At 45.4% G+C, this 19,280-nt stretch overlaps 1 protein-coding gene across 4 annotated transcripts in view; it reads left to right on the top strand.

Moving 5' to 3' along the window:
* Positions 1–19,280, top strand: part of slc4a8 (solute carrier family 4 member 8) — a 74,007-nt gene that overhangs the window by 18,163 nt on the left and 36,564 nt on the right. For 3 of the 4 annotated variants that reach the window (XM_058055936.2, XM_058055935.2, XM_058055937.2), the window contains exons 2-7: positions 1,071–1,152; positions 6,219–6,368; positions 10,422–10,557; positions 10,836–10,996; positions 16,657–16,833; positions 19,145–19,236. In XM_058055936.2, the coding sequence (XP_057911919.2) occupies positions 1,071–1,152; positions 6,219–6,368; positions 10,422–10,557; positions 10,836–10,996; positions 16,657–16,833; positions 19,145–19,236 (798 nt within the window). The remainder of the gene's footprint in view (positions 1–1,070; positions 1,153–6,218; positions 6,369–10,421; positions 10,558–10,835; positions 10,997–16,656; positions 16,834–19,144; positions 19,237–19,280) is intronic. The other variant, XM_058055939.2, reaches the window with a different exon arrangement.

Here is a 19,280-nt window from a genome sequence, read left to right as displayed (position 1 = left end):
ATAAGACGAGCTATGTTCAAAAATAGACATTCTTCTTGTATTTTGTCACTCAGAACTTCCAGGTCGTCACTGGGCACTATAAACCGTTCTTTACCTTAAAGCCGTATCAACATCGAGCCCGAGTCGCGCATACACAACCATACAAGCTAATTCCTGCTGGCTTCCATTCACGCTCTATAAGAGGAGATCTAGCCAACTTTCACGGGGGTTTATCACCAATTCAACCTGTTTAGGTCAGAAGAGGATTGTTGAGTGTTTATAATGATTTTGTGCTATGACTGAGCAGTCTGCTGAGTAGATACTTCCACCCACGAACGTTCCTTCTCCTCACAATGACAGCACTTCATTCATCTTATATAACTGCTGTGGCACGCAGACATCCACTCGGCTTGTTCACCGGTATAAGTCATTAGGATTCATTTCTATCGTTTCATTCCTTTTCTGCCTTGTCCAGAATTTTGGAATTCCCTCTTTCAGTTTTGGACTAATATTTACAAAGTAGTTGTTGAGCTTTTCAGCAATCTCATTTATACCATCATTATTGGAGTTTCCAACCGTGAAATAATAAGGGTAGTCTGTTTTCTCATTACTTTTCCTAATAATACTGTCTAAGATCCCCCCTTTTGTTTTTGTGATTTTTATATTTATTTTTTTACATACCATAGGATTATACACCCTCTATGATATTGTATTTATTTTTGTATTATGACATCGAACTAAAATCTTGTCAGAATCTGCTGCAAATACAGTGTTTTCTGTGCGTTTGCGTGCTTGCGTGTGTGTGTGCGTGATTCTGGTCACAGATTAGTCAAGCACTGAGGTACTGTATATATTGCAGTTAGCACAAGGTCATGCAACTGCTCAGCTGTCTGCTTTCAATTATGGATGTTGTTAACAATCTCAAACTATTGTATCGTTCCAGCATGTGTGTATTGATTGCATTGAAAAGGTTGCATTTAAAAACAGAATATGTGTGTGTGATGCAGCTGAGAAAAAGACAAATGTCTGTGATGATGATGAGTAAGGTAAGACTGTACTTAACTGTCATGTTGTGTCTGTCCGTCCACCAGCGGCCAGATGAGGAGGTGGTGGTAGACCAGGGTGGGACCAGCTCAGTGCTGAACATCCACTATGAGAAAGAAGAACTTGAAGGTGAGTACAAAGATGACAAGCAAAACAAAATGCTAAATGTTCGGGGATACAATGTAAATAACGATGAATAATTGGAGATGAACATACTGTAGATGCACACACTCATTTCCTTCCAATATTGGCAGCAACTGCTCCTTTATAACACAGAGGAATTGTCACGGTTCGTCATGCAGGTGTTGCGATGCGACCCCAGGATGCAGAGATGACGCGAATGGTGGCACTGGCAAACGACACGTAGCTAAGAGCAAACAATGCACCAACAAAAACTAGACGCACTTGGCTAAACTAAATACAAGAAACAAATTGGAAACAGGTGCGCGTAGAAAAGTGTAAAAGTGACGAAATACTGGACAGACGAACACAGGAAGAACTACAAAATAAGAGCATGAAAACCGGAACTAAGGCAAACAACGTGATAAACAAAACTGTCACACCGGAGGCGATGCAGATTGTGACAGTACCCCCCCCTCAAGGACGGATCCCAGACGTCCTAAAGAGTCCGCAAACAAAAAGGGAAGGGAGGTGGGAGGACTGGAGGTGGGCTGCTGGCCAGACCACTCCGGAGGTCGGCCGGGACGACAAGCCTTGCAGAGCCAGCAGGGCAACCACGAGACGCAGGGAATAGGACTAGGCCGGTGGAGGTGGCAGGACCACCCAGGAGGGCGGCCTGAACAGTGAGTGGGCCGATGGAGGCGGGACCCCTCTGGAGATCTCCCAAAACAGCAGGCCCAACGGAGTCCATGGATGGGTCCCTCTGGAGGGCGGCCAGGATGGTGGCCCTGGCCGGGGAGGCCAGTCCGTCGCAGAAGAGGTGGCGCCGGAGGAGGCGGCATCATGGCGTCCTGCCGTGGTATCGGTGATGCCGGAGGGGGCGGCGTGGCATCCTGCCGTGGTCTCGGTGACAGCAGAGGGGGCGGCATGGCGTCCTGCCGTGGTCTCGGTGACGCCGGAGGGGGCGGCGTGGCGTCCTGCCGTGGTCTCGGTGACGCCGGAGGGGGCGGCGTGGCGTTCTGCCATGGTCTCGGTGACGCCGGAGGGGGCGGCGTGGCGTCCTGTCGTGGTCTCGGTGACGCCGGAGGGGGCGGCGTGGCGTCCTGCCGTGGTATCGGTGACGCCGGAGGCGGCGCGTCCTGCCGTGGTATCGGTGACGCCGGAGGAGGAGGCGTGGCGTCCTGCCGTGGTATCGGTGACGCCGGAGGAGGAGGCGTGGCATCCTCCCGTGGTATCGGTGACGCCCGAGGAGGAGGGGCAGTCCCGCTGTCTTGGCTGGACTGTGGAACAGAGGAAGAGGAATGTGAGTCTTGGTCCGGAGGAAACGTACCGGGCAGCACATCCCGCCTGCTCCGCCTGCTGAGTTCCGCCTGCTCTACTGCTCGGACCAGGTCTACAAGGGACCGCAGGCGGGGTTTGGGCTCTGGAGGGGACTGGAGCATCAAGCCGCTGGACACGAGAGCCAGGGGATGCTGGGGCTTGGGGCTGCGCGGCTTGGGCACAGGAGGAATCCGGGGAGTCACGCAGCTTGACATGGGAGCCGGGCTTTGGGGAACCTTGAAGCTGCGTGGCTTTGGGATAGGAGGGATCTGGGCCGTCACGCAGCTTGGCACGGGAGCCGGGGTTTGGGAACCTTTGGAGCTGCGTGGCTTTGGGACAGGAGGGATCTGGGCCGTCATGCAGCTTGGCTCGGGAGCCGGGGTTTGGGAAGCCTTGAGGCTGCGCGGCTTGGGCACAGGAGGGATCTGGGCTGTCACGCAGCTTGGCACGGGAGCCGGGTTTTGGGAAACCTTGAAGCTGTGTGGCTTGGGCACTGGGGGAATCTGTGGCGCCACGCAGCTTGGCACGAGAGCCGGGGTGTGGGAGTCCCTTGGGCTGCGTGGTTCGGGCACAGGAGGGGGAAGTGTGCCGTACTCCTCTTCGTCTTGCACCGGAGGCAACGGGAGTGGGAGCCTTCTTGCGCTTTGTCGTAGGCTGGCACTCTGAAGCAACGTGAGCGGGGGGGGTGCACCCCGGCTTGGCACGGAGGTGACGGAGGAAACGGCTTCGCCCGCTGAAGCCTTGCTGGAGCCGGCCGAGACGTGCGTCGGCGTCGTCGCCGGGCTGGTGTGCCAGCGCCGTGTCCGCGGTGCCATCCGGCCCCCACACCATGTCTTCCAGCTCCTCCGGAGTGAACTGCGTGCACTCCTCCTCCATTGCCTTGAAAACCTGCAAGGTCCAAAGGTCCATCTCCGCGAGGTCGTCGTCTGGTTGGTGCATTCTGTCACGGTTCGTCATGCAGGTGTTGTGATGCGACCCCAGGATGCAGAGATGACACGAATGGTGCAGGAAAAAGCTTAGCCTTTATTTTAGAAATTCGGCGAATGCAGCACTGGCAAACGACACGTAGCTAAGAGCAAACAATGCACCAACAAAAACTAGACGCACCTGGCTAAACTAAATACAAGAAACAAATTGGAAACAGGTGCGCGTAGAAAAGTGTAAAAGTGACGAAACACAGGACAAACGAACACAGGAAGAAATACAAAATAAGAGCATGAAAACCGGAACTAAGGCAAACAACGTGAAAAACAAAACTGTCACACCGGAGGCGATGCAGATTGTGACAGGAATAGCCCTGATATTAAACATTAAATCATTAAATCTGACAATAAATCGACTATTCATTATAATAACAGAGGCAGGTGTGGGAATTTAACAATACCATGTCATGGAAGATGTTAATGTATCGTAAATTAATATGCTCTTGCATATCTTGCATGAATTAATCAAATTCTAGTCTTTAATCATCAAGTTTATTTTATTTTCTATTTTTAACTCAAATTGGATTTATTGTGCACACTTTATTTTTAGTACTTTCTCTTTCTTTCATCACTACATAAACTGTATTTGCTTAGGGGCCATCCATAATTTTCAACATTTTCACAAGAGTACAAAGAGTACTTGAGCAACCCCCCCCCCCCCCCCCCCCAAAAAAAAAGAGTACAATCCCAAATGAAAAATGTTGATAGGTCCATGACCAACTGACCCAATACAGCCAGGAAATTCGAACAAGATAAAACATTATATCAAATGCCTCTTTTTTGTACAGTAAACCTCGGATATATCGGACTCGGATATATCGGAAATTCGCTCACAACGGACAGATAAAAAAGAACCAATTTTTCTGTAATGCATTTCCAATAAAAATTCATTGCATCGGATTTTTTATCGGATGCAATTTTTTTTAACGGATTTCGCCCATTTCGGACAAAATCTCCAGTCCCGTTCCAATTTCCCTCGCATATATCGGATGGCCGCATCGTGGCCTTTGATCCATCTTTGATCCATGTTCACAGCCAAAGCTGAAGATTATAACATCTTTGTATGAATTACGACATGTACATGAGCATGTACATAAACGTAAGTGCAAACGATAATGACGTCACATGCTATTGAAATTTATGGGAACTTGCCGACTTGTCAATAGCCTGTGACGTCATTATCGTTTGCGTTTACGTTTATTGTTTGGTTTCTAAACCTCGCTAATAGCAACAAGAAGGCATTTCTACAGATTTGAGATTTTTTTTTTTGTTGTTGTACATGCTCATGTACATGTCTGTAATTCATACAAAGATGTTATAATCTTCAGCTTTGGCTGTGAACATGGATCAAAGAAAGTTCCCCCATGGCATTGCGCGTCCGTGTAATGAATGTGGCGGACATTTTCCGGTATACGCATATAACGGATTTCGCTTATATCGGACAAAACCAGTGGGAACAATTGAATCCGATATATCCGCAGGAATCCGAGGTTTACTGTATTTTTCTTTCAAGAAAATACAAATGTATTAAAAACTTGGTCTTTTTGTATTGTTCTTTCTATCAAATGATACATGTAGAAAAGTCCTGATGCAACAACTGTTTTCCACAGGATTTTTTAAACAAGGGAATACTTCTTTTATACACACATGATTACTAAAGGAGCAGAAGAGTTGCCCATGGTTTCCAAAAGCCTGAGGAGATAAAATCTTTTTAGAAATGATGGACACAACTCTTGAACTCAACTCAATGCGAAGTATGCAATAAAGATGCCACAACTGTTTTGAAAAGGCTTAACAATCACACCTATAGTCTAGTCAGTGTATCACAGGAAGTGAAAATCACATTGATTGTTACTGCACTGTCCACAAAGTCAAATTCACCACCACAGAGTCATTCAGAAAATGGCAATCACAGCCAGGTCCATGCCCAAATATAGAAAATAAACACAGAGCTGGCGAATAGATTCAGGATGGTCGGTTTAGTTTTGATCTTCTCCATTTTCGCAACGGCACTTCGGAACAAATCCGCCCTGCTCGATTCCTTCGATTTGGAACCTTTCCAAGCCGCCTGGCCAGCCGGGACAGCGTCCTTCCGCTTTCTTTCAGAACGCACAAAGCAGTAAACATTGATTTATTGTTCGTATGCATTGCTCTGTGAGCGATGAATGGCAGTAATTCTCTTTTTGATGAACGAAAATAGGTAATCGAAATCACCGGGGTCGGCCATTGTCTGATTGTTGTGTTGGAATGCGAAGCACGCAGAGCTACGTGGAGTATCGCGTGGACTGGTACGCTCTCGCGCGAGCATACGACAACAGGGGACCAGTCTATTTGCGCTAAAATTTGACTGCGTCCCGCGGTTTGAACATACAGACATCAACATTTTCTGGTTTTCAAAAAAGCGTACGTTGATGTCTTAACCCCCTCCCCCCTCGTACGGTTTGTACGCTCGTGAAAATGTTGAAAATTATGGATGGCTCCTTATTAGTTTGTGTAATTACTATTACTAATTTTAGTTTATTTTACTTTATATTTATTTTTTGATTTGATTGATTTCTTATTAATTACTTACATATTTTTTTTACCTTGTATCCCTGCATAAGCTAATTGTCTGTTTTACTTTGTTACTTTACTTTTACTTGTTTTACTTTTTTACATTACATAATACTTCTCTGGCAGTGTCAATCAAGACTGTGTGCCTTATTATCTTTATCAAAGATAGCTCTATCTTTCAGGTGTACTAATGCCGTGTCCCTGTCACGTCATTCCCAGGCCATAGGACCCTCTTTGTTGGGGTCCGGATGCCACGGCAGAGCCATCGGCACCACAAGGCTCATGGGTCTCGGCATCGTAAGAAAGACAGGAGGGCAGGAAGCATCTCAACGCCACACAGCGCGGAAAGTGAGAAGTCGCCCTGTCATGGTATGCACAGATACGCCACATTTTCTAACTCACACATTGGTCCATTGGTGTTTTGGTCATTCCTGTTCAGTGACGCCTGTCAATACGGTATGAACACACATCCACACACCCATGTAGATACATGCCTAAAGGCCAATATCGACAAGCTGCTAATTAGCAGAGAGACCCGTTTGCAAATTTTTACGCTGCTGTGCACAACCAGACTAGTAGTAATCATAGAGACTCACAATAGTGTGCAATCACACACATTTACCAACACGGTCTCAAAATAATGTACACAAAAATACAGTAGTTACTGAGGAACTAATGACTAAGACACATACATTTAGAGCAGTTACCGAGGAACTAATGAGGAAATAATAAGGAACTAATGAGTAGGGTTAGGGTTAGGTAGGTTCGGTCCTCATTAACTACTGTACTTTATTGTGTGTTATTACCCACACAATCCCTACATCTAGTAGTATTAACAATACTACAAATCATTTTATTTAATTCACCAAAACTCAACCACCACATTAAAAAGAAAGGATTGCTGAACAAGAAGAACAGGCTATGCTGCGCGTCCGATGTTTTTGTTTTACATTTCCATGATTCCCCTTACCATCAGCAGTGGTTGACAACCTATCCCTTGTTTATTGCAGTTAATTGTTTAAAGATCCAATATGATTCCTTAAAAATTGAATATTTTTGTAGTTTGAGCATAAGACACAAGAGTCCCTTGTTATTATGTATTATGTATTATTGTTATTTGTATAGCAAATTAATAAAATGTGCTTTGATATGCATATGTTTCGACTAATAATAGACTGCATTCTGTCACGAGCAGGCTTGCGAGCTTAGCGATGCGACCCCAGGATGCAGAGAGCAGGACCAAAAATGTAGGCAAAAGGGATTTAATGGTGTTTAAGCGATGTAGCCAGCAACTACAGGCAAACCAAAAACAAAGACAATGAAGCCACAAACGAAAAGAGCACACACCTGAACTAAATAGGGAGTGGAAATTAGAGACAGGTGTGTGAACTGAGTCAGAGAGCAGAAGGGAACAAGAAAGGAAGTTGAACCAAAATAAGGGCATGAAAACCGAACTGAGGCAAAAAAGGAAACTAAAGGAGCTGTCACGAGAGGGTGACGCCCACATCGTGACAGTACCCCCCCCTTAAGGACGGATCCCAGACGTCCAAAAAGTCCACAGACAAAGAGGGATGGGAGGCGGGGGGACCGGAGGTGGGTTGCTGGCCGGACCTCTCCGGAGGTCGGCCAGGGTGGCAAGGCCACGCAGGAGGGCGGCCCGCAGGGTGAGCAGCCCGAAGGGAACCGGGCTCCTCTGGAGGATGGCCATGACGGCAGGCCCAGCAGAAGCCATGGGTGGACCCCTCTGGGGGCCGCGCAGGGTGGTGGGCCTGGCCGGGAACCAGGCCCGCCCACCGTGGAAGAGGTGGCGCCGGAGTAGGCGGCTGAGGCGACGGCGTGGCGTCCCGCCGTGGAAGAGGTGGCGCCGGAGGAGGCGGCTGCGGCAACGGCATGGCGTCCCGCCGTGGAAGAGGTGGCGCCGGAGGAGGCGGCTGCGGCAACGGCGTGGCGTCCCGCCGTGGAAGAGGTAGCGCCGGAGGAGGCGGCGGCGGCGTGGCGTCCCGCCGTGGAAGAGGTAGCGCCGGAGGAGGCGGCGGTGGCGTGGCGTCCCGCCGTGGAAGAGGTAGCGCCGGAGGAGGCGGCGGTGGCGTGGCGTCCCGCCGTGGAAGAGGTGGCCCCGGAGGAGGCGGCGGCGGCGTGGCGTCCCACCGTGGAAGAGGTGGCGCCGGAACACGAGGAACGGACTCTCGGTCTTGGCTGGACTGTGGAGCAGAGGAACAGCACAGTGAGTCTTGGCCGAGAGGTAACCTACCGGACAGCACATCCCGGCCAGCTGGAAGAACCGGTTGCGCTGGCGGTCCGGCGGGCTGTTCCTCATCAGGCGACCAGCTGAGGGCATCATCCCCACACCCCTCGGACAGGGTGTGATGTGCGTCCTCCAACGCACGGCTGGTCATACTAGCCCCCCCTTCCGAAGGCGGATTCCAGACGCCGTATGCTGCTGGATGTGGAACCAGGGACGGGAGGAGGGGGACCTGGAGGAGGGTCTTGAGTTCAGCCTGCTCTGCTGCCCGGACCAGGTCTAGAAGGGACCTCAGGCGGGGTTTGGGCTTGGGAGGGGTCTGGAGTATCAAGCCACTGGACAGGAGAGCCAGGGGATGCTGCGGCTTGGGGCTGCGCGGCTTGGGCACAGGAGGAATCCAGGGAGTCACGCAGCTTGGCACGGGAGCCGGGGTTTGGGAACCCTTGGGGCTGCGTGGTTTGGGCACAGGAGGAATCTGGGCCGTCACGCAGCTTGGCACGGGAGCCGGGGTTTGGGAACCCTTGAGGCTGCGTGGCTTTGGCACAGGAGGGGAACGTGCGCCGTGGTCCTCTTCGTGTTGCATGGGAGGCAACGGGGATTCCGAAGAGGGAGGCGGCTGGGGCTCAGCGGGCTGTCGTAACGGGGGCACCATCAATAGTGGTGTGATGGGCCAGCACTCAGCGACAGCGTGGGGGGTTAATTCCGCCTTGGCGTGGCATGGCGTGGAGGAAGGGGGTGCCCTCACCTTACAGCCACGTGAACCCTTTGCAGAGGTCGGCCGAGACATGCGTCGGCGTCGTGGTCGGATAGGCTTGTCCATTGCGGGTCCCGAATACACCCACGCCATGGGGATAAGCGTGCCGTCCGGCCCCCAAACCATATCCTCCAGCTCCTCCGGGGTAAACATGGCTGATTCCTTCTCCATGGCCTTCAAGATCTGCCAAGTCCAGAAATCGCTCTCCGCGAGGTCGTCTTGTGGTGGCTTCATTCTGTCACGAGCAGGCTTGCGAGCTTAGCGATGCGACCCCAGGATGCAGAGAGCAGGACCAAAAATGTAGGCAAAAGGGATTTAATGGTGTTTAAGCGATGTAGCCAGCAACTACAGGCAAACCAAAAACAAAGACAATGAAGCCACAAACGAAAAGAGCACACACCTGAACTAAATAGGGAGTGGAAATTAGAGACAGGTGTGTGAACTGAGTCAGAGAGCAGAAGGGAACAAGAAAGGAAGTTGAACCAAAATAAGGGCATGAAAACCGAACTGAGGCAAAAAAGGAAACTAAAGGAGCTGTCACGAGAGGGTGACGCCCACATCGTGACACATTCAACCACGAAACAGCCTTGACGCTGCAAAATTAGAGGTAACAAGATTGTTATTATTCAGTATTCAGTAAATTCAGTATATTCAGGATTCAGTAAATGTAAATTGATTAAGTAACTTTTTAGCCAAAAATTCAAGCAGTGTGACTGTGAAATAAATACCTGGATACTGGACAGTGCAGGTGACGTTTCCTAGATACGGCATCAGGTATGAATGATAAATAGTGCTGATAAGTTAAATATGAATACGAAAAGCGAATCAACTGTATTTGACAGGTCCACTACAACTCCCATGACCACCACATGCCTTGAGGAAGATGACGTCACTGACAAAGAGACACAGATAATGTCTTGATCAAGTTTTTATCTTTTAAAAGTGCGACAAAACGCACATCACTATGAAGCCTGCCGTGCTTAAATTCAATGCTTTATGTCCACCCATCCATTCATTTTCTATTGTTTATCCTCACCAGGGTCACAGGCATGCTGGAGTGAATGCATGGCTTTTCTCCGGGAACTCCAGTTTCCTCTGGAGTTTCCTCAGTTTCCTCCAAAAACATGCTATTCCAAATTGTTCATAGGTATGAATGTGAGTGTGAATGTTTTTTTGTCTAAATGTGCCCAGTGATTGGCTGGCGACCAGTCCAGGGTGTACCTCGCCTCTCACCTGAATACAGTTGGGATAGGCTCCAGCACCGCCTGCGACCCTCGTGAGGATAAGCGGTAGAAAATGAATGAATGAATATTTAATTGTAAATAAGCTCTGATTATTGTTGAATTGTGCAAGAGTTAATTGTAACTGGCATGTCCAAACAAACAAATCATAACTCTAATGTCAAAGTATGGTGTCCCCTCTTCAGACACGCCGTCCCAGCGAGTCCAGTTTATTCTGGGAACTGAGGAAGATGATGAGCACATGGCCCATGAGCTATTCACTGAGCTGGATGAGATCTGTGTGAAAGATGGCAAAGATGCTGAGTGGAAGGAAACAGCCAGGTTAGTATTTCCTCTGGGAGCCATCAGCATCCCAGCCTGGTAATAAAAGCTTCTGGTGGCATGGATGTTTACATTTAGAGCTTACTGGACCTGGAAGGGCTCAAGTGCTCTCTCTCACAGGAATACAACATAGTGGTTTAGTTGTTTTATTCTGACGTTGTTATGTGATCATTTAAAACCAGCCCTAGGGAAACCTTTTGAGAAGCACATGAAAAAAATTATACAGGCATATTTCAGTACCTGAACCCCAATGATATCGACCTGGTCTGTCCTCGCAGGTGGCTAAAGTTTGAGGAAGATGTGGAGGATGGCGGTGAGAGGTGGAGCAAACCGTACGTGGCCACGCTCTCTCTCCACAGTCTGTTTGAGCTACGGAGTTGCATCATCAACGGCAGTGTTCTGCTCGACATGCATGCCGACTGCATTGAGGAGATAGCAGGTGTGTTTGTGTGCAACATTTTCAAATAAAAACTATTTTAAACAACTAAAAAAGTATTTTATGTATTCATGTTTTTGCAAGGTTGTGGCTTCACGCTATACAGTTTTTCCCAAATACAGTAAAGTCTCTTTATATCGATATTCTCGGGAATCTGAAAAAATACCGATATAACCGGACTATCCATATATCCGATCCTGCGCCGAACTGCATTAAAAGTGGGCAATAATGCACTCGACAATGTCGAGCAGCTTGAATCAATCTTTGCTTAAGGATTTCAATACCAAAAAAGAACACGGCGAACTGCTGCTTCCAGTCAAATTTATTTTTCACACTTCCACCACCAGAGCACAGCACACACACCGATTCCCGCACTTCCTGGTTCACAGGTCATGCTCAACCCGCCCCACATAGCTGGCCAAACACATGCCTGCAACAGAAGAACCAACTGCGTTCGTGGTTTCTCTCGTGTGTATAGAATCTATACATGACCTGTTGAGCATGACCTGTGAACCAGGAGTGCGTGAATCGGTGTGTGTGCTGCACTCTGGTGGTGAAAGTGTGAAAAATAAAGTTGACTGGAAGCAGCCGTTCGCTGTGTTCTTTTTTGGTATTGAAATCCTTAAGCAAAGATTGATTTAAGATGCTTTTGTATCGATATAAGCAGACCAAATTGGCTGGCGGGAGATGAAAAGGGCATAATAACCGGGTATCGTACTAACGGAACTAATTATATCATAAAAGACTAGAAATTTGCCGGGAAATGAAAATAGTATCGTAATAAGTAGTAATTCGTTATAACCGATATCGATATAACGAGACTTTACTGTATATACATTTTGTGGCTGAATAGGTCATATTATTGGTTTAAAATAACAAATGTAAGCACACTTGTATTGTATGTATTTCTTAGCATTTTCAAGCATAAAAATGTCTAAATGAAGTCAAAAACTAAATTAAGGCATTCAGAAGATGCATTCAGACGTGATGGCGTGTAGTATGGTCACTCAGTGTCAGCAGTATTGTATTGATGATACAAAAGCCACCACAGGAAGTACTGTACAGAACAGGAAGTTAAAAATAAACGTGTGGTGAGTCTTTTTCATGTTTTGTATATCTTAATTTCTTTTATTATGTCGGGCACTAGGAGTCCAATTGTGACTTTAGGGGTTTTATTTCATGTTCTAATCTTTAAATAAGGAATCCTACTTTATGTAAATTCACTTGTCACGGTTGTCTCTGGAAACAATTAATTGCGATAACCGAGGGATTACTTCATAGAAAAATAGCCTGCTTGCTTGCTCTTGGCCTGTGCTGATGGATGATTAAGTAAATGCTCATGACTGAACGACCCCTGAGCAACCTATATCCAGACACACACACACTGTGCCACAAGCACCTGCACAAAGATCCGTTTCCACACATTTGAGTCTATTTTTAGTTACTTTTAGCTCTGTGTGAGCTAAAAAAAAAAGGGCAACACACTGTACCGTACTGTACATGTTTTTAAACTTCTCTTGCAGAAAATGGAGCATTAAAAATAAGTCACCTTGCACTGATGGACTTGTCAATGCATGGTAGCTTTTTATCTCAATCACTATTTAGCTTCAATAGACAGACGTTATTCTGAATTATACGTTGGTAGTGTCTTCTCTGTTTTCATCATATCACATTTCATCATTCATATTTCGTTGCTGTGTGTAGTTCTTTTGACACCGTGAATAGGATTAGTATGTAAATTGGGGATGTCTAGCCATACCTTGACATTAATAGGCGACCTCTGTGCCGTGCACAGGTATGGTATGCTTGAGTACCATGTAGTGGCTCAAATGTGACATGACGTCATTGTCATTGAATTATAATATGGTCCACCCCCTCCCCCCAAGTTATCGATAAATTATAGCACAATTATTGACCAGCAAACCTTGTTATCATGACAGGCCTAAATCCTAAATATGATAAAGGTGTATTTCCACCAGCATGGTACTGCAATGCCCTTCGTTAGCGGTCTAATTAGCAATGCTGACCACACTGATGCTTCTCAACAGGTCAGCACTGACTGACCTTAAGATGTGCTCAGATTTAATGTGGGTGGTGTGTGTGAGAGTGTGCAGACTGTCTGGCAGTAGAGGGGCATAGGAAAGTTTGGAAGCTGCTGAGTCAGCAGCTTATTTGCAAAGAACTGAAGGACAGAAGAAGACAAGGCAGCGAGATGAAGATCTGCTGATGAGTCATTGGTAGAAGACGTATTGGCCAAACCTGTAAATGATGAATGATTGCATTTATTGACCTCACCTGTCCAACATACAGTACATCTCCATTATTAATGGCTGCAATCTTATGACCTATGTTCTCAAAGTGGCTACACCAATAGTCATAGGGGGTACGGGAATAAAAATGAAAAACAATTAGTGTCTAACACAATTGGGCCTCACGGCGCAGGGAGAACGAAGCACAAAAGAAACAGAGCATGAAGTTGCTCTGTGGGTTTTATATCAACATTTTATGAACGTACTGAAAACTTTGAAAACAGGATGAAAGAGGATTCCCACAAAACTAATTAATATTTGCAATTATGTTGTAATTTGTCAAATCTTAATAATGTTTTTGGGAGTTGAAATGACGTAGTGACATCCCATTTTCCCTTCTGGATGGGTGGAGTCACGTGACTACACATGCTGTACCTCAACTTAAAGGGGAATGAGCATAGCATACCAGCACACAGGCAAAACAGGCAAAAAAATTATTTTCTTTTTCATTAAAACACCGCATTTACAGACGTCAGTAAATGTTCAGTTAAATCGCCAAGGCCAATTGTGAACAGCAGAATAATTACGGATCAAGCCATTTTGTGGACATAAAACAAATTAAGAGCCAGATTAATGAACTGAAATGCTCACGCTGTCTTGCCTGCAGAATAGAGGACTTCCATGCTTTCAATTATCGGTTGCAAAAACACATTGAAACACACTAACCTATGTAATTCTGACACATCCCCTGCCTGGCATATCAAGCAATATACCGCTAAATACAAACATAAGACAGAGGTATCTGTTTACTGTTGACAGGAGACCTCTGCTTGTGAATGGCTTTTTTACTGTCGGGGACAAAGAAGGTGAAAATATCTTGCATAATGTTCATATAAGTCGTCTATATCAAGGCTGAGATCTTTGATATCATTTGCCCTTTCTTGTGGAGGACATGAATTCATCATTTTCATGCAGTTTTCATGCTATCCACACTGCCGAGAGCCATGAACCAGCCACATGCCCCAAGACAGCCCCGACAGCTGTGTGTGTCTGGGCTGTTCTCTGTTGGAACACTGGCCTCCAATTGACAGCAAGTGTAGTGTCCTGTGAACAATGTAACCCTGCCTGGGTGTGTCAACTGGACATCATTTTCTTCTTTAGGAGCTTCTTTGAAGTGAAGCTGGACATGCTGGGTAATGTAGTTCTGGAGTTCAGTCCATTTTGACGTACAGTGCATCCGGAAAGTATTCACAGCGCTTCACTTTTTCTACATTTTGTCATGTTACAGCCTCATTCCAAACTGAATTAAATTAATCTCTTACCTCAAAATTCTACACAAAATACTCCATTACGACAATGTGAAAAATGTTTTTTTTGACATGTTTTGAATTTATTAAAAATAGAAAACAAAAAAATCACATTTACATAAGTATTCACAGCCTTTGCTTAATACTTTGTTGATCCACCTTTGGCAGCAATTACAGCCTCAAGTCTTTTTGAATATGATCCCACAAGTTTAGCACACCTATCTTTAGGCAGTTTTGCCCATTCTTCTTTGCAATAAGTCTCAAGCTCCATCAGGTTGGATGGGAGACGTCTGTGCACAGCCATTTTCAGATCTCTCCAGAGATGTTCGATCAGATTCAAGTCTGGACTCTGGCTGGGCCACTCCAGGACATTCACGGAGTGGTTCTGAAGCCAATCTTTTGAGATCTTCGCTGTGTGCTAATGTCTACTGTCTATATGGTCAAGGTACATGACCAGTCTACTGAGGTCAAGAGCGCTCTGGAGCAGGTTTTCATCCAGGATATCGCTATATATTGCTGCATTCATTTTCCTTCTATCCTGACTAGTCTGCCAGTTCCTGCTGCTGAAAAACATCCCCACAGCATCATGCTGCCACCACCATGCTTCTAGGGATGGTATTGGCCTGGTGATGAGCAGTGCCTGGTTTCCTCCAAACATGGCGCCTGGCATTCACACCAAAGAGTTCAATCTATGTCTCATCAGACCAGAGAATTTTGTTTCTCATGGTCTGAGAGTCATTCAGGTGCTTTTTGGCAAATTCCAGACGGGCTGCCTTGTTCCTTTTACTAAGGAGTGGCTTTCGTCTGGCCACTCTACCATACAGGCCTGATTGGTGGATTGCTGCAGAGATGGTTGTCCTTCTGGAAGGCTCTCCTCTCTCCACAGAGGAACGCTGGAGCTCTGTGACCATCGGGGCCTTGGTCACCTCCCTGACTAAGGCCCTTCTTCCCCGATCGCTCAGTTTAGAAGGCCGGCCAGCTCTAGGAAGAGTCCTGGTGGTTCCAAACGTCTTCCATTTACGAATAATGGAGGCCACTGTGCTCATTGGGACCTTCAAAGCAGCAGAAATGTTTCTGTATCCTTCCCCAGATTTGTGCCTCAAGACAATCCTGTCTCGCAGGTCTACAGACAGTTCTTTTGACTTCATGCTTGGTGTTTGTGCTCTGACATGCACAGTCAACTGTGGGACCTTATATAGACAGTTATTATATTTCCAAATCATGTCCAATCAACTGAATTTACTGCAGGTGGACTCCAATTAAGCTGTAGAAAGATCTCAAGGATGATCAGTGGAAAAAAGATGCACCTGAGCTCAATTTTGAGCTTCATGGCAAAGGCTGTGAATACTTATGTAAATGTGATTTTTTTGTTTTCTATTTTTAATAAATTCAAAACATGTCAAAAAACCTTTTTTCACATTGTCATAATGGAGTATTTTGTGTAGAATTTTGAGGTAAGAGATTAATTTAATACAGTTTGGAATGAGGCTGTAGCATGACAAAATGTAGAAAAAGTGAAGCGCTGTGAATACTTTCTGGATGCACTGTAGTCTTTTGGAAGTTCAAAGAGTCAAGCGATTACAAGTTTCCACACTCGGCACAACGGTCTCAAACGTAATGGCATCTGCGTGGGCTACTTCAGCTTCTCGCTGTTGATTAATGTAGCCAATCCTGGCTTGGAGCTTGGTTTGCTCAATTTTGAGTCCGGTCTCCTTTTCTGCAAAGGCCAGTCTGGTTTTAGCTGCCCCAGTTTTGGCCTAGGCTCTAGTTGCTTCAAAGATCACTCAAGAGCTTGTTGATGAACATGAAGAGCGTGGTTTTATGGAGTGATTGCAAGAGGAATGAGCTGGATTCCATGGCATCTTGTGGGCCTTTGCAATTTTCAACTTCCACATAGTATTTAATCCTACCCTCCATCCGATTTACACCAATTACAATACATTTGTGTATTCCAAATGTACTCTATGCATAATTTTAGCTGTTTGAAAATGTACTAAATCAACAAATTTGTATAATGGTAATTTTAGAAACAGAGGACTGTTCTCTATATGTAGCGTATATTGTGAGGGAGGATTGTATAACACATTTTTCTGTGTGTGTGTTGCAGACATGGTCCTGGACCATCAGGAGGCATCCCATGAGCTAGATGACAGTGTGAGAGTCAAAGTGCGTGAGGCTTTGCTCAAGAGGCACCACCACCAGAACGAAAAGAAGAAGAATCTCATGCCCATCGTGCGCTCCATCGCCGAGGGAACTCGTAAACAGTCGGAGCCTCATCTTACGGGTAATGATAAGACTGGGAGTTCATAGCCATCTATTCTCTGCGGCACTTGTCACAGGCGTATTGAGATGGTTCAACTTTTGTGTTTAACAGTAGTCCTCAACAATCTTTCATCACATTGCAATTTCAATACAGTGCAGTGAAGAAGTGATTTCCTGAATTCTTATTTTTCTGCATGTTTGTCACATTTAAATGTTTCGGATCATCAAACAAATTTAAGTATCAGTCAATGACAACACAACTGAACACAAAATTCAGTTATTAAAGTGGACCAGTTATGCTCATTTTTCAGCACTCTGTATTGAGTTGTGGAGTTCTGTTGGGATCAGCCATTTCAGGTAAATATAACATTTAGCAGACATACAAAGTGATAGATGATAAGTGACATGAAGTTTATAGGATTTACAGAAAGTGTGCAAACACAAGTAGGTAGGTGCCTAAATTTGGACACAGAAAAATGACATCAATATTTCGTAGATCCTGCTTTTGCAGAAATAAATGCTTCCTATAGCTTCCACTGAGGTTCTAGATTCTGGTTGAAGGTATTTTTGACCATTCTTTTTTCCAAAACATCTCCAGTTGAGTCAGGTTTGGTGGTTTCCAAGCATGGACAGCCCGCTTTAAATCACACCACAGATTTTCAATAAAATTCCGGTGTGGGGACTGAGATGGCCATTCCAGAACGTTGTACTTGTTCCTCTGCATGAATGCCGTAGTACAGGGACTCATTAATTAATTCATTAATTTTCTACGGCATATCCTCACGAGGTGTCGTGGGGGTGCTGGAGCCTATCCAAGCTGTCTTTGGGCGAGAGGTGGGGTACACCCTGGACTGGTGGCCAGCCAATCACAGGGCACATATAGACATCCGGCAATTCCCACCCACATTCATACCTATGGACAATTTGGAGTGGCCAATGAAACTAGCATGTTTTTGGAATGTGGGAGGAAAACCCGGAGTACCGGGAGAAAACCCACGCATGCACAGGGAGAACATGCAAACTCCACACAGAGATGGCCGAGGGTGGAATCGAACTCCGGTCTCCGAGCTTAGTACAGGGACGTCAAAGTCAAACACACCAAGGGCCAAAAAAAGAAATTAGCTACAAGCCGATGGCTGGACTGGTTCAATGTTTATTAAAACATATTGAAATGATTGCACATAGCCTATTGACCTAAAACAGTGTATATTATTAAAGAAGTAAAAAAGTAAATAAATATTTTCTTATGGATCTGTCACAAATGTCCAGTAAAAATATTTTTCAACAGGCAAATAAACAAAAACGAACTTCCTTCAAAGAAAAATAAAACAATAGTTTGTTATGCCTCTGTCAGTAACTTCAAGGGAAACATTTTCAACAGGCAAACAGCAAAAAAGTAAATGTCCTTTAAAAACATCAAGATAAATGCATAAATAAAAGTGGATGTATTATAAACTGACAATGCATTATTGTGCTATCATCCTACTGATCACTGTTTCAATCAAACAACTGGGCGCACATGCAGGGAAATCAATTCAACACGCAGCGACAGCAAGCCTTTGAAAAATGATTTGAGATGAATGAATGAAAATGGAGGCATCTGAGGAAAGTCAGAAGACTGAAGAAAAGGAAATGCAGTTCCAACAAGGTTACCTCAAAATATGACTGACTGACTAAGACTGACTAATTACAGCCTTTGTGGTGAGCTCCTTATTGGTAATTCATGTCTAAATTTTTTTTTTTAATGCAGATCATTTCAACTGCAATTCTGTGTCCTGTGTTTTTGTTTGTAGATCTATAGTTGTTATTTTGTTACATCTGCCTACATTTATGTAATCTTTGCATGCTTCCTGTAAATCCTATGAATTTCATTTGACTTCTCATACATCACTGTGTCCGTCTGTTATATGATATATTTAACAGAAATTGCTGATCCCAACAACCAGTGATTTATAAAGGAAAATCTTGAAAATGATTAGGGGTTCCCCAAGTTTTTCATACCACTGTAAATCTACGGTGGGTGTCTCTCCTGGGTGGGTAACAATAGGGTTGTTGTTGTGTCCTGCATAACAATTTAGTCATTTGCCTTCCTTGTGGCAACAACTCACAAGCATGCACTCTTTCAGTGGAATGAGACAATCATTGGAAGAGAGATGTCAGGGCATTGTCCTAAGCATACAATGTAGTTGATGGCACAAATCTTACATGAAATAGATTCTTTCACACCACTTTCAAATCAGCTTTTTGGTACAAAATGCCAAAGGCCATGCAAGTATCTATTTGTAGATAAACATACCACATAGAATATAATTGTGTCGAATTCCACTCTACAGCAGGGTCAGCCATATCACCTCAGCCTCCACCTCCTGCAGACCCGGTTAAGAACGGTGCTGGACAGGACACGCATCCAGTGGATCTCAGCAAGGTAAATAAAACATACATTGCATGATTTTGTTGATGTATTCCTCT

Source organism: Doryrhamphus excisus, linkage group LG18 (genome assembly GCF_037039965.1).
Source record: "Doryrhamphus excisus strain RoL-2023G ecotype Guam linkage group LG18, RoL_Dexc_Guam_v1.1, whole genome shotgun sequence".
NCBI lineage: Eukaryota > Metazoa > Chordata > Actinopteri > Syngnathiformes > Syngnathidae > Doryrhamphus > Doryrhamphus excisus.
Note: the sequence above shows the minus strand (reverse complement) of the source record. Positions and strands in the feature narration are given on the sequence as shown.